This window comes from Oncorhynchus mykiss, chromosome 15 (genome assembly GCF_057628025.1).
Source record: "Oncorhynchus mykiss isolate SJ-2025 chromosome 15, ASM5762802v1, whole genome shotgun sequence".
Classification (NCBI taxonomy): domain Eukaryota; kingdom Metazoa; phylum Chordata; class Actinopteri; order Salmoniformes; family Salmonidae; genus Oncorhynchus; species Oncorhynchus mykiss.
Window position 1 is genome coordinate 45,707,213 of NC_143036.1, and position 16,568 is coordinate 45,723,780.

Below are 16,568 nucleotides of genomic sequence, written 5' to 3' on the forward strand. Positions count from 1 at the left end.
TCACACATTAACAAGTCCAATAGCTCAAATGAAAGAAACATCTTGTTCATCTACCCATCATGTCTGATTTTTAAAATGTTTAACAGCGAAAACACAACATATATTTATGTTAGACCACCACCAAATCAAAGGGAAAACGCATCCATTTTTTCCAGCCAAAGATAGTCACAAAAGCAGGATTAGAGATAAAATTAATCACTAACCTTTTGAAAATCTTCATCAGATGCCACTCATATGAAATGTTACACAATACATTTATGTTTTGTTCGATAATATGCATATTTATATCCACAAATCTCGGTTTACATTGACGCCATGTTCAGAACTGCCTCCAAAATATCCGGAGGAATTATAGAAAGCCATGCCAGATAACAGAAATACTCATAAACTTTGACTAAAGATACATGTTCTACATATAATTAAAGATACACTGGTTCTTAATGCAACCGCTGTGTCAGATTATTTTAAAACGATACGGAAAAAGCCTAACATTGCAATAATCTGAGACAGTGCTCAGACGTAAAAGTATTTCTCCGCCATGTTGGAGTCAACAGAAATACGAAATTACAACATAAATATTCCCTTACCTTTGATGATCTTTCATCAGAATGTAGTGCAAGGAGTCCTAGTTCCACAATAAATTGTTGTTTTGTTCCATAATGTCCAATACTAGTGTCCAAGTAGCTGCATTTGCTATCACTTTCAGCTCACGTGCCCAAAAACTGACTGCTGGTCCAGGATAACTCGCACGAAAACTTCCAAAAGATATATTCCAGGTCGAATAAACTGGTCAAACTAAGTAGAGAATCAATCTTCAGGATGTTATTATCATATATATCCAATAACGTTCCAACCGGATTATACGTTTTCAGCTGGAGCCAAATGGAACGGCGGTAGCACCCACAGAGAAATGCGCCACAGGAAAATGGTATTCTGTCGGGACACTGACTATTTCCCCTCCCATTCGGTCAAAGTTCACAGCAAATGCTCCATTCCACTTTCTACTGAATGAGGACATCTAGTGGAAGGCGTAGGAAGTGCTACCAGATCCATATCTTGTTGGGAAAGCAGGGGGCGATGACGTCAAAGTTGCCCCACATTCAGAATTTCACTTCTCGTTTGGAAGATTGCCTGCCCTATGAGTTGTTATACTCACAGACATAATTCAAACAGTTTTAGAAACTTCAGAGTGTTTTCTATCCAATAGTAATAATCATATGCATATATTAGCAATCTAGGACAGAGTAGGATGCAGTTCACTATGGGCACGCAATTCATCCGAAGTGAAAATACTGCCCCCTATCCTCAACAAGTTTTAATCCTTTCTCAGTTCTCCTATCACAGCAATTAAACTCGGTTTTAAAGTCACCATTGGACTGACGGTAAAGTCCTTGAGCGGTTTCCTTCATCGCCAGCAACTGAGTTTAGAAGGATGCCTGTATCTTTTTGTAGTGACTTGGTGTATTGATACACCATCCAAAGTGTCATTAATAACTTGACCATGCGCAAAGTGATATTCAATGTCTGCTTTTGTACCCATCTACCAATAGTTGCCCTTCTTTGCAAGGCATTGGAAAACCCCCCTGGTCTTTGTGGTTGAATCTGTGCTTGAAATTCACTGCTTGACTGAGGGACCTTAGAATTATCTGTATGTGTGGGGTATAGAAAGGAGGTAGTCATTCAAAAATCATGTTAAACACTATTATTGCACACACTGTGTCCATGCAATGTATTATGTGACTTGTTAAGCAAACTTGTTTAGGCTTGCCATAACAAAGGGGTTTTATACTTATTGACTCAAGACATTTCAGCTTTTCATTTTTTATTAACTTGTTAAAAAAAACAAATCCACTTTTACATTAGGGGACCAAAACTTTTTACATTTAATCCATTTTAAATCCAGGCTGTAACACAACAAATGTGGAAAAAGTCCAACATTATTGGCACTCCTGATAATGATGAGCAAAAAAGACTGTATAAAATAAATAACAAAAATACTGAGCCTTATTGTATGCTCAAAACATTTGAAAATGCTGTTTTATTCTAATACAATTGCAATACAATTAAGACGTAATATTCGTTCCTCTCAAAGATATAGGTCAAAAGCCTTGGCACCTATGTTTCAATACTTTTCAAATCTCACCTTACTGTTATGCACGTGAGTGAGGACCCAAAAGCGGTTTAACAAAAACAGAGTCCTTTAATGTCAAAACACAGGTAAGACATAGATCCTCTTCAAATGTATATGATGGCAAAATAAACAACCCGCAGAGAGGGCGACAAATGAAACATAAAGTCCTTCTGAATATCACAGAAGAGTTCCCCTTCTAGCAGCAGAGGAGAATAGCTGGGTTAGAGTCCCCTTCTAGCAGCAGAGGAGATTAGCTGGGTTGTAGAGGACAGAGGTACCTGATCACACGTAGCCTCAGATGAACAGGCAGATTCCGACAGGACAGGACAAGGTTGAAGCAAACGAGACGATAGTTTGGTTCTGGCATGAGAAACTCAAACGAGAATCTGACAAAGACAGAAGCAGGAACAGAGAGAGAAAGAGAGACCTAATCAGAGGGAAAAAAGGGAACAGTTGGGAAAAGGGTGAACGAGGTAGTTAGAGAAGATGAGGAACAGCTGGGGGAAGGAGGGGAAGAGAAGGTAACCTAATACGACCAGCAGAGGGAGACGGAGTGAAGAGAAAGAACAGGAACAAGACATAATATGACAATACATGACACTTACGAGGATAACGGCAATGAGCCTTTAAAAAAAAAAATTCTGAGGTTGGAGAACACATTGAGAGGGATCTTAGACCATTCCTGCATGCATAACCTTTCCAGATCCTTGATATCCTTAATCTACATATAATATAACTTGTTAAACAATCTCTTTATACTGTATTCGTATAAAATAATGATTTTTGCCTCCCGAGTGGCGCAGCGGTCTAAGGCACTGCATCGCACAATTGGCCCAGTGTTTTCCAGGTTAGGGGATGGTTTGTCTGGGGGGGCTTTACTTGGCTCATTGCGCTCTAGCGATTCCTTGTGGTGGGCCGGGCGCCTGCAGGCTGAACTCGGTCTTCAGGTGAACGATGTTTCCTCCAACACGTTGGTGCGGCTGGCTTCCGGGTTAAGTGGGCTGGTGTAAGAAGTGTGGTTTGGCAGGTCATGTTTCGGAGTATGCATGACTCAACCTTCACCTCCCGATTCCGTTTGGGAGTTACAGTGATGAGAGAAGATCGAAATTGGGGAGATAAGGGGGTAAAATACAAACATTTAAAATAAATTATTGAGCATACCGTATAGCTCATATTATTGATTTTAGGTGTTTTTGCTCATCTTTATCAAGGTTGCCAATTCTCTTGGATCTGACTATATGGTATAACTGGTGTCTTTGCCACATTATAAAATGTGTTATTTGTTGTCAGTGTTTGTTAAAAAGCGACTTTTTCAGTCATATTCAACCTGGTCTAAAATGTTATATCAATGCCGATCTGTAGATGGGGTTAACTACTATGTAAAGAAATATAGGTAGAGAGTAATACAAACAAGTAACATCTGACATCAACCTGTGGTCACCTACTGTATCTCCTGTTCATTTAAACGTATTGGTATAACCAATATGGTAATACCTTGACACTGCCATACAACCAAAGAACCTTCACCATACAGTACCAGTCAAAAGTTTGGACACACTTACTCATTCAAGGGTTATTATTTTTTTATATGTTCTACATTGTAGACTAATAGAAGACATCAAAACTATGAAATAACACAAATGGAATGATGTTGTAACCAAAAAAGTGAAACAAATCTAAATATATTTTATAATGCTCAAAGTAGCCACCGTTTCCCTTGATGACAGCTTTGTACACTCTTGACATTCTCTCAAGCAGCTTCACCTGGAATGCTTTTCCAACAGTCATGAAGGAATTCCCACATATGCTGAGCACTCGTTGGCTGCTTTTCCTTCACTCTGCGGTCTAACTCAGCCCAAACTGAAAAGCAATCAGAAAAGCAATCAAATTAACCGTTTACCTTTGATGATCTTTGGATGTTTTCACTCACGAGACTCCCAGTTACACAGCAAATGTTCCTTTTGTTCCATAAAGATTATTTTTATACCCAAAATACCAACGTTTGTTTGTCGCGTTATGTTCAGGAAAGAGCGGTCACGACAACGCAGACGGAAATTCCAAATAGTCTTCATAATGTCCACAGATACATGTCAAACATGTTTTATAATCATTCCTCAGGGAGTTTTTAAAATATATATTCAATAATATATCAACCGAGTGTGTAGCTTTTTCCATAACAGCGAGAAGAACAATGGCGGCTTTACTCAATTGCGCACAAACTCACTCTGAGAGCCCCCACCTCTCCACTTACGCAGTGTGATCCTTCACGCTCATTTATCAAAATAAAAGCCTGAAACTATGTCTAAAGACTGTTGACACCTTAGGGAAGCCACAGAAAAATTAATCTGGTTGATATCTCTTTAAATAGAGGATAGGCATGCATAGGAACACAGAGGTTTCAAAATAAGAGGCACTTCCTGATTGGATTTTCCTCAGGCTTTCACCTGCAATATCAGTTCCGTTATACTCACAGACAATATTTTGACAGTTTTGGAAACTTTAGAGTGTTTTCTATCCCAATCTGTCAATTATATGCATATTTTAGCATCTGGTCCTGAGAAATAGGCCGTTTACTTTGGGAACGTTATTTTTCCAAACATAAAAATAATGCCCACTAGCTTCAAGAGGTTCAGTGTGCCTTGAATTCGAAATAAATCAGTGTCACCAGCAAAGCACCCCCACACCATCACACCTCATCCTCCATGCTTCATGGTGGGAACTACACGAAAGACGGTTTCATCATAGTGCTTGATGGTTTTTGCCACTGCACTTGAAGAAACTTAAAGTTCTTGACATTTTCCAGATTGACTTTCATGTCTTAAAGTAATGATGGACTGTTGTTTCTCTTTGCTTATTTGAGCTGTTCTTGCAATAATATGAACTTGGTCTTTTACCAAAGAGGTTGATCTTCTGTATACCACCCCTTCCTTGTCACAACACAACTGATTGGCGCAAATGCATTAAGAAGGAAAGGCACACCTGTTAATTGAAATGCATTCCAGGTGACTACCTCATGAAGCTGATTGAGAGAATGCCAAGAGTGTGCAAATCTGTCATCAAAACAAAGGGTGGCTACTTTGATGAGTCTCAAATATGTTATTTAACACTTTTTTTGATCCTACACGATGTGTTAGAAAATAGTGAAAATTAAGAAAATCCCGGTAATGAGTAGGTGTGTACAAACTTTTGACTGGTAATGTATACACTGAACAAAAACATAATTGCAACATGCAACAATTTCAAAGAGTTACAGCTCATATAAAGATGTCAGTCAATTGAAATAAATGCATGCGGCCCTAATCTATGGATTTCACATTCAGATATGAATCTGTTGGTCACAGATACCAGTATCTGGTGTGTCCACCACTTTCCTCATGGAGTGCAACACATCTCTGTCACAGAGTTGATCAGGCTGTTGATTGTGTTGTACTACTCCTCTTCAGTGTCTGTGCGAAGTTGCTGGATATTGGTGAGAACTGGAACACGCTGTCATACACCTCGATCCAGAGCATCCCAAACAGGTTCAATGGGTGACATATCTGGTGTGTATGCAGGCCATGGAAGAACTGGGACATTTTCAGCTTCCAGGAATTGTGTACAGATGCTTGCGACATGGTGCCGTGCATTATCATGCTGAAACATAAGGGGTTGGCGGTGGATGAATGGCACGACAAAGGGCCTCAGGATCTCGTAATGTTATCTCTGTGCATTCAAATTGCCATCGATAAAATACAATTGTGTTTGTTGTCCTTAGCTTGTGCTACGGACAATGGGGCACTCTGTTCACAATGTTGACATCAGCAAACCGCTCGCCCATCCAACGCCATAAATGTGGTCTGTGCTTGTGAGGCAGGTTGGACGTACTGCCAAATTCTCTAAAACGATGTTGGATGTGGCTTATTGCAGAGAAATTAACATTAAATTCTCTGGCAACAGCTCTGGTGGACATTCCTGCAGTCAGCATGCCAATTGTATGCTCTCTCAAATCTTGAGACATCTGTGGCATTGTGTTGTGTGAGAAAACTGCACATTTTATAGAGGTGTTTTTTTGCCCCCAGCATGCTGTTTAATTAATCAACTGGATTATCTTGGCAATGGAGAAATGCTTACAAACATGTTGTAAACAAATGTGCACAGAATCTGAGCGAAATAAGATATTTGTGAGTATGGACAATTTCAGGGTTATTTTATTTTAGCTCATGAAACATGTATATTTTTGATCAGTGTAATTTCTTATACCTAACATGCTGACCAGACCGGACACATTGCAAAATAATTTAGAAATCCATGTTATGCAATTATTGCACCCACACTGGTTGCGCACGTCAACGTGCGTCAGGCAGGTACAGGACAGCAGGGCAAGCAGAATGGTCAGAACTGGGAAAAACTAGGAAACAGAACTAGAGAAACAGGAAGGCGGGAAAGAACGCTTGTAAGACCTGACAAGACGAACTTGCAACAAACAGAGAGCACAGGTATAAATACATCGGGGATAATAGCAAGATGGGTGACACCTGGAAGGGGATGGAGACAAACAAAGACAAGTGAAACCGATCAGGGTGTGACAAACCATTCTCTTAAAGTGCCTTGTGGATTTCTCCATTTAGAGCAACCAACATCAATAATATCTTATAACAATAACTCTTATTACTCCATGTCATCAATCAAATCAAATGTACTTATAAAGCCCTTGTTACATAAGCAGATGTCACAATGTGCTTATACAGAAACCCAGCCTAAAACCCCAAACAGCAAGCAATGCAGAAGCACAGTGGCTAGGAAAAACAACCTAGCCCTTTTACACATAGGAACACATGGGTGTGATGATTTTACAGTGGTCCCTACAGCGTACGCTCAAACTGGTGTGATTAGAACACTTAGAATGCCCAGTTACGATTGACACAACAGTCAGTGTTTGAGCTGGCCACACTGATTTAGCACAGAAACATTTTGCACAAACAGTCTTTACAACATTATGTCCTCAATGTGAGCAGTTTATTTTTGGATGCAATGTTCTGTGAATGTCTGAAGTAGAGACAGCATAACACAATTCTCATCCAAACCAGAAAATGTAGGCTACATTAGTCGTAGCGCTAACTGAAGAAAGAGTGACCTAACACAAGCGGTCATATTTAGCTAACTCTTGGCTGACCGAAACCATATTATAAATTGGCTAATAGAAATTACTATGTACAATTCATCACATCATGTGTGACCTCACCAGTGATCAAAATAATTGACAAACACTTTCCAAAAATCAAAAGTAATCCGACGATGGGTAGTTTGTGCGCCATCATAATTGTTTTTTCGCGTCAACCAAAGACAAGAGGTTACAAGATGAGTTGGGTCTGTTTGCATCATTCACTTCCATAATTCAATTCCAGAAGTTTACTCGAAAGATGGGTGAACCATCCCATCACTTCATTTTATTGTAACATCTTCGGTCTGACAGACATTTACCTGACAGCTAGAATGCATTGTAAGATGTCAACAAACATTGCACCACAAGTAGCTGGCAATTAGCTTAGAATTAATTAACTCATCATAATCAGTACAACCTTCAAAGTATTTTACACACATCACCAGTACTTGAAACCATGTCAATACAACTGTAAGTACATTATTCTCCATATAGACATACGGTGTGCTACATTAGAAACGACAACACGATGTATAAAAATTATAATGATAGCGTAATAAGGCACTTACTTTGATAGGAACGCACACATGTCCAAAGTTATTACTAATAGTGGAGGCAATGCGGGCAACAGATAGAAAATGTGCCAGGGGGTAAAAAGTTAGTGCTCTCATCGTAGAGATAAGTTTGTCCTGCTCAGTAATACCTCAAACATAAATTGTCGCCCACAGTGAAATGGGTTACTTCTATGTGAATTAATGAGGAGGTGGAACACACCTCAATTCAAACTGTTGCTAGAAAATACATTCAAATTGACAAGTTGAGAAAGCTTATAGATAATTAGCAGGCAGCGTGCCTTGGTTTGAGGGCTGCGTGGGTTAACTGTCCTGTTGAGTAACAATCACATTTTGTAACAGTGAGTGCATTCTGACATCAGGCCCATTAAAAAAGCTCATGCTGGGGCAACCGTAATAGATATTTGGAACTCACATGTGAAAAGGCTAGAAAGGCAGAAACCTAGAGAGAAACCAGGCTCCTGAGGGGTAGCCAGTCCTGTTCTAGCTGTGCTGGGTGGAGATTATACAAGTACGTGGCCATTAAGGCCAGCTCGTTCTTCAAGATGTCCAAACATTCATAGATGACCAGCAGGGTCAACTAATAATCATATTGGTTGTGGATGGTGCAACAGGTCAGCACCTCAGGAGTAAGCGGGAGAGAGGGTTATCTCAGCATAACTTTCACTCTGAACTCTGAAAAATATTCCCCCACATAGCTTTCAACAGCTATCCCCAATTGAAATGTAAAAGTTTATCGCAATAACAAGAAGATCTGATAATATAACCTAAAGCTGATCAATGTCTTTACATTTCTTATTTCAGTTACATTCTTAGGTCAGGATAGTTGTTGATGGTGATAGTACTTTCTTGGGCGACCTCCAATCTCCACCCAAAACCACAAATTCCTTTAATTTACATGGTTAAACAATATGTGCGAAAAATATTTTTGGTGAACAAATGTTTTATCTTGCCGTTATTGTAGGGTTGGTAGCAACATTGTGGAAATCTGCTGCAGCTCAAGTCAACTACAAACTCCACAATAGAATGCTCTCTCTATGGGCTGGTTGGCTAGCTCACTAGCAAACTTTGGTTCACACAATAATACCAAAGACTATCAGCATGTAACGTAGCTAGTTAGCTGTAAAATCACCTAAACAAACTGCACTATCAATTTAGATGTCTACAATCTCATCATGTTCAACCTGCAGATCAATGTGCCCCACAGAGTGGAATATAACTTTCGCAACAGCAGATATACTTTGAGGAGATGGGGAATGTTGCCCATGCTACGTTGAAGGGCCGCACGGTGCATTCTGGGTGATTCTGGGACAAGGAGCACAATCTATCAAGGAGTGAATGGGAGTCTATTGGGAGCTAGCTAAAAAAAACATTAGCACGAATTTCATCAACAAGAAGTACAACATTACAAATATTTTTCAAGATGTGAGATAATTAACTTGCTCTCTGTAGTATCGTATAGCTTTGGAATCGTGACACGTTTCTCGGCATATACACTGACTGATTCAGTCAGTAGTGCTGAAGGTCCACGCTGAAGCGCGATTGAAATGTATAGGCAATGTTCCCACATTCAGAGACTGCATTTACGGTAAACGCTGCAAATGTCACCTCAATAGGTTACTACCTTTAAATTTCAACCGCGCCACGGTGCCGATCTTCAGCACAACAGATTAATATCTAGGCCCTGCTGATGTATTTAGACTAAACTTGAATTGTCTCCCATTTACACCAATTTATGTGAAAATCTGAGTTATGTGTGCAGATCTTAAGTTTCAATGCATGCAAGTTTATTGTTCTGCCATTGAAAAAAGGCAGTTAACTCACTGTTCCTAGGCAGAAATGAAAATAAGAATTTGTTATTAACTGACTTGCCTAGTTTAAAAAATGTTTTTGCCTGGTTAAATAAAATAAAATATATAAAACGTTGTGGGGTATAGTTAACTAAAATCAGATCACATTTTGTTGTTCACATACACATATTTAGCAGATGTTATTGCGGATGTAGCGAAAGAATTGTGTTCCGAGCTTGTGTGTATTCATAACAATACACACAAATCAAAAAGTAAAATAATGGAGTTAAGAAATGAATAAATATTTGGATGAGCAATGTCAGAGTGGCATTGAAAAGGTAGAATAGAATACAGTATATATAGTGGGGCAAAAAAGTATTTAGTCAGCAACCAATTGTGCAAGTTCTCCCACTTAAAGAGATGAGAGAGGCCTGTAATTTTCATCATAGGTACACTTCAACTATGACAGACAAAATGAAAAAAAAAATCCAGAAAATCACATTGTAGGATTTTTTATGAATTTATTTGCAAATTATGGTGGAAAATAAGTATTTGGTCAATAACAAAAGTTTATCTCAATACTTTGTTATATACCCTTTGTTGGCAATGACAGAGGTCAAACGTTTTTTGTAAGTCTTCACAAGGTTTTCACACACTGTTGCTGATATTTTGGCCCATTCCTCCATGCAGATCTCCTCTAGAGCAGTGATGTTTTAGGGCTGTTGCTGGGCAACACGGACTTTCAACTCTCTCCAAAGATTTTCTATGGGGTTGAGATCTGGAGACTGGCTAGGCCACTCCAGGACCTTGAAATGCTTCTTACAAAGCCACTCCTTCGTTGCCCGGGCGGTGTGTTTGGGATCATTGTCATGCTGAAAGACCCAGCCACGTTTCATCTTCAATGCCCTTGCTGATGGAAGGAGGTTTTCACTCAAAATCTCACGATACATGGCCCCATTCATTCTTTCCTTTACACGGATCAGGCGTCCTTGTCCCTTTGCAGAAAAACAGCCCCAAATGATGATGTTTCCACCCCCATGCTTCACAGTAGGTATGGTGTTCTTTGGATGCAACTCAGCATTCTTTGTCCTCCAAACACGACGAGTTGAGTTTTTACCAAAAAGTTATATTTTGGTTTCATCTGACCATATGACATTCTCCCAATCTTCTTCTGGATCATCCAAATGCTCTCTAGCAAACTTCAGACGGGCCTCGACATGTACTGGCTTAAGCAGTGGGACACGTCTGGCACTGCAGGATTTGAGTCCCTGGCGGCGTAGTGTGTTACTGATGGTAGGCTTTGTTACTTTGGTCCCAGCTCTCTGCAGGTCATTCACTAGGTCCCCCCGTGTGGTTCTGGGATTTTTGCTCACCGTTCTTGTGATCATTTTGACCCCACTAGGTGAGATCTTGCGTGGAGCCCCAGATCGAGGGAGATTATCAGTGGTCTTGTATGTCTTCCATTGCCTAATAATTGCTCCCACAGTTGATTTATTAAAACCAAGCTGCTTGCCTATTGCAGATTCAGTCTTCCCAGCCTGGTGCAGGTCTACAATTTTGTTTCTGGTGTCCTTTGACAGCTCTTTGGTCTTGGCCATAGTGGAGTTTGGAGTGTGACTGTTTGAGGTTGTGGACAGGTGTCTTTTATACTGATAACAAGTTCAAACAGGTGCCATTAATACAGGTAACGAGTGGAGGACAGAGGATCCTCTTAAAGAAGAAGTTACAGGTCTGTGAGAGCCAGAAATCTTGCTTGTTTGTAGGATTTATTTTTCTCATTTTGTCTGTCATAGTTGAAGTGTACCTATGATGAAAATTACAGGCCTCTCTCATCTTTTTAAGTGTTAGAACTTGCACAATTGGTGGCTGACTAAATACTTTTTTGCCCCACTGTACATATGAAAGGAGTAAAGTGGGATGTAAATATTATTAAAGTGACCAAAGTTGCTTAGGAGCTAGAAGCAGAGCTGCCATGTCTGTCAGCGCCATCTTCTCATCACCCCTAATTTTAGGTCTATATCAGATACTTTCATATACCTGATGTGCGCTTGATTTAATTTCACAGACCCAATGAAGCAGTCATTGGGTCCAGCAGCACACCACCCTGCATACTACTGCTGGCTTGCTTCTGGAGCTAGGCAGGGTTGGTCCTGGTCAGTCCCTGGATGGGAGACCAGATGCTGCTGGAAGTGGTGTTGGAGGGCCAGTAGGAGGCACTCTTTCCTCTGGTCTAAATAATATCCCAATGCCCCAGGGCAGTGATTGGGGACACTGCCCTGTGTACGGGGATGTTAAATGGGTGTCCTGACTCTCTGAGGTCATTAAAGAGCCCATGGCACTTATCGTAAGAGTAGGGGTGTTAACCCTGGTGTTCTGGCTAAATTCCCAATCTGGCCCTCAAAACCATCACGGTCACCTAATAATCCCCAGTTTACAATTGGCTCATTCATCCTGTAACTATCCCCCAGGTCGTTGCTGTAAATGAGAATGTGTTCTCAGTCAATTTACCTGGTAAAATAACAGATAAAAAAACACATTAATAATTGTATGTGTATTTGACCCAGGTCTGGTACATGTAGAGAAGTGGCGTACTCCTAAATGTCCTTTTTATGTTCCACAGATGACACTCCAATGAACAACTCACAACTAGGTAAGCCCTTCATATTTAGTTCCTGATAATCTACCCAAACTCTTGTTCCTTCTGATTCCCTTCCAAAATGAATATTAGCATTTTTTGCACTTCATGTCCAAACCATCTTAAAGTAACTTGATTTCGCTACACAATATATTTTACATACTTAAATATGATTTGGACATGAAATGCACATTTGGAAGTGGCCAGGTAAACAAAACCTAGCCAAAATGGATTGCTGTCATACCTTGTCAATAGACTGCTTACAGAGTAAAGAAACCAATATTTGTCATTTGAATGAACTATCCCTTTAACATTGCAGCGCAGAAATAAGTGTCAATAACATTGTAATAGTATGGCAATAAGTTGAGTTAAAGTATGTGTAAACTTGTTCGGATTTCTGTTTAGCGTCGCGCATTAAAAGATACCAATAGAATTTTTACATTGTTGCGACTAATCTTCCTTTAACAACTTTTGATGCAAGAAATTCTAAAGAAATACTGAAATAGCAATGTCCCCGTTACTTTTATTCTTAGATTTTAGCAGGCATTATCATTATTCTCATAATAATCAACTCCCCTATTTCTTTCATTGGTCTTTTTTGTTTGTTGTAGCTCAACTAAACAGCCCAGTGTTTCGGATGAACACGGTGACCAGCGCACTTATCTCAGGCATCATCATCCTTGGTGTAATGAGCCTGTGTTTCTTCATCTTATCCCTTACCCTTCTCAAGGGCAAGAGGGCCCCACCGACCATCTTGTCGGGGGCTTGCAACCCAGCTTTCAACTAACTCCAGTGATCGCCCCTGCTCCCAAGATCTTGCCTTCCCCCTCTCCATGAGGACACTACATAGAAGGAGAGAGTGGGACTCACATGTACACATTTAGAGTAGAGTGAAAAGCCCAAATTGTTCATTTATATGAATGTAAACTGTACTGTATAATTCATGTTAGCATAGGTATAGTTGACATCTCGAGAATGTATATTTCTTTGTATGTATTGTACTTATATTGTTTCAACCCAGTGACAGTCCGGTTACTGTTAGGCGTTTCATTTGCAAAGTGGATTTCAGTTCAATTTAATGCCTCAGCTACTCGGCATGCAATTGCAGGGTGAAGGATAATTTACAAGAAATGCATATAGTCTAGAATAAACTGGTCTAACACCAAATGATTGTTTAGTTGGTACGTTTACAGGGAGAAATGTAAACAGTGTCCTTGAAATGGATATAAATGAGTGACCTCTAAACAACATCCTATGCAATAATTTTAAAAACTCAGAAAAGAGCCTGGGGTTGGATTTTGTTAATTTCCTGAAAAGACTTAGACTAAAGCTAAAACAAAAACGTACTAGTTACATTTTATATCCATTATGTTATTAATATTGCTGATAGGTACCATAGTTAGTATAATGATTATAATACATTCATTGAGAGGTCATTACTCATGAATGCTAGGTAAATGCTCTACCTAAATGAATGCAATCTTCAAATAGTTTTACTAGTTTAAATTACATTTTGGATTGTCATTAGGCTTTTTAGTCAAATGTGTATGAAGAGTTTAATTCCAAAACGCTATAATATACATTTTCTGAAATGTTGGTTATATTAGCTTTTATTGTTTAAATAAATTCTGAAAGGGATTGGTCTGTTTGTTTGAAATCTACAAAAAAATGGTTTCATTTCAGAGAGAGAAAAAAAATCATGTTTTGTTGTAAAATGCTATATATCCGCCTCCCTTTCAGAGAACAAAGTAGCACAGCTAGGTTTTATGAAGTCAAATGTGACATAACTACTTATAAATGACTGTACAAAATATACCTTTGTGACATCAATATATAATGATGAAAATGTTATATATGTATATATACAGTGCCTTGCGAAAGTATTCGGCCCCCTTGAACTTTGCGACCTTTTGCCACATTTCAGGCTTCAAACATAAAGATATAAAACTGTATTTTTTTGTGAAGAATCAACAACAAGTGGGACACAATCATGAAGTGGAACGACATTTATTGGATATTTCAAACTTTTTTAACAAACCAAAAACTGAAAAATTGGGCGTGCAAAATTATTCAGCCCCCTTATGTTAATACTTTGTAGCGCCACCTTTTGCTGCGATTACAGCTGTAAGTCGCTTGGGGTATGTCTATCAGTTTTGCACATCGAGAGACTGAAATTTTTTCCCATTCCTCCGTGCAAAACAGCTCGACCTCAGTGAGGTTGGATGGAGAGCATTTGTGAACAGCAGTTTTCAGTTCTTTCCACAGATTCTCAATTGGATTCAGGTCTGGACTTTGACTTGGCCATTCTAACACCTGGATATGTTTATTTTTGAACCATTCCATTGTAGATTTTGCTTTATGTTTTGGATCATTGTCTTGTTGGAAGACAAATCTCCGTCCCAGTCTCAGGTCTTTTGCAGACTCCATCAGGTTTTCTTCCAGAATGGTCCTGTATTTGGCTCCATCCATCTTCCCATCAATTTTAACCATCTTCCCTGTCCCTGCTGAAGAAAAGCAGGCCCAAACCATGATGCTGCCACCACCATGTTTGACAGTGGGGATGGTGTGTTTAGGGTGATGAGCTGCGTTGCTTTTACGCCAAACATAACGTTTTGCATTGTTGCCAAAAAGTTCAATTTTGGTTTCATCTGACCAGAGCACCTTCTTCCACATGTTTGGTGTGTCTCCCAGGTGGCTTGTGGCAAACTTTAAACGACACTTTTTATGGATATCTTTAAGAAATGGCTTTCTTCTTGCCACTCTTCCATAAAGGCCAGATTTGTGCAATATACAACTGATTGTTGTCCTATGGACAGAGTCTCCCACCTCAGCTGTAGATCTCTGCAGTTCATCCAGAGTGATCATGGGCCTCTTGGCTGCATCTCTGATCAGTCTTCTCCTTGTATGAGCTGAAAGTTTAGAGGGACGGCCAGGTCTTGGTAGATTTGCAGTGGTCTGATACTCCTTCCATTTCAATATTATCGTTTGCACAGTGCTCCTTGGGATGTTTAAAGCTTGGGAAATCTTTTTGTATCCAAATCCGGCTTTAAACTTCTTCACAACAGTATCTCGGACCTGCCTGGTGTGTTCCTTGTTCTTCATGATGCTCTCTGCGCTTTTAACGGACCTCTGAGACTATCACAGTGCAGGTGCATTTATACGGAGACTTGATTACACACAGGTGGATTGTATTTATCATCATTAGTCATTTAGGTCAACATTGGATCATTCAGAGATCCTCACTGAACTTCTGGAGAGAGTTTGCTGCACTGAAAGTAAAGGGGCTGAATAATTTTGCACGCCCAATTTTTCAGTTTTTGATTTGTTAAAAAAGTTTGAAATATCCAATAAATGTCGTTCCACTTCATGATTGTGTCCCACTTGTTGTTGATTCTTCACAAAAAAATACAGTTTTATATCTTTATGTTTGAAGCCTGAAATGTGGCAAAAGGTCGCAAAGTTCAAGGGGGCCGAATACTTTTGCAAGGCACTGTATATATATATATATATAAAAATGATTCAATGCAGTAATATGGGATCTGTATGTAAAATATAAACATGTTTGTAATTTAGCAGACGCTGGTATCCAGAGTGACTTACAGTTAGTGCATTTATCTTATAACTAGGTGGGACAACCACATATCACAGTCAAATATACAGTGAATTCGGAAAGTATTCAGACCCCTTCCCTTTTTCCACATTTTGTTACATTACAGCCTTATTCTAACATTAAATGAATAGAAATACTCAACAATCAACACTCTATAATGACAAAGTGAAAACAGGTTTTGAGAAATTTTTGCAAATGTTTTAAATAGAAACAGCGATTCCTTATTTACATAAGTATTCAGACCCTTTGCTACGAGACTCGATATTGAGCTCAGGTGCATCCTGTTTCTGTTGATAATCCTTGAGATGTTTCTACAACGGATGTTCCTACAACCTGTGGTACAACCTGTGGTAAATTCAATTGATTGGACAAGATTTGGAAAGGCACACACCTGGCTATATTGAAAAAACCAAGCTATGGTTTTCAAAGGAAAACCAAGCTATGAGGTCGAAGGAATTGTACGTACAGCTCCCAGACATGCTAACGCCTGGAGGAAACCTGGCACCATCCCTATGATGAATCATTGTGCTGGCAGCATCATGTTGTGGGGATGAGTTTCAGTGGCAGGGACTGGGACACTTGTTAAGACTGAGGGAAAGATGAACGGAGCAAAGTACAGAAAGATCCTTGATGAAAACCTGCTCCAGAGTGCTCAGGACCTCAGACTGGGGCGACGGTTAATCTTCCAAC

The 16,568-nt window shown here is 39.6% G+C and overlaps 1 protein-coding gene across 1 annotated transcript in view; it reads left to right on the plus strand.

The window, feature by feature from the left end:
- LOC110490089 (zona pellucida-like domain-containing protein 1) overlaps window positions 1-13,906 on the plus strand; it is a 51,553-nt gene extending 37,647 nt beyond the window's left edge. Inside the window, exons 10-11 of the mRNA XM_021563242.3 lie at window positions 12,254-12,283; window positions 12,880-13,906. Coding sequence (XP_021418917.1) covers window positions 12,254-12,283; window positions 12,880-13,055 — 206 coding nt within the window. The 3' untranslated portion in view covers window positions 13,056-13,906. The remainder of the gene's footprint in view (window positions 1-12,253; window positions 12,284-12,879) is intronic.
- The last annotated feature ends 2,662 nt before the right edge of the window (window positions 13,907-16,568 follow it).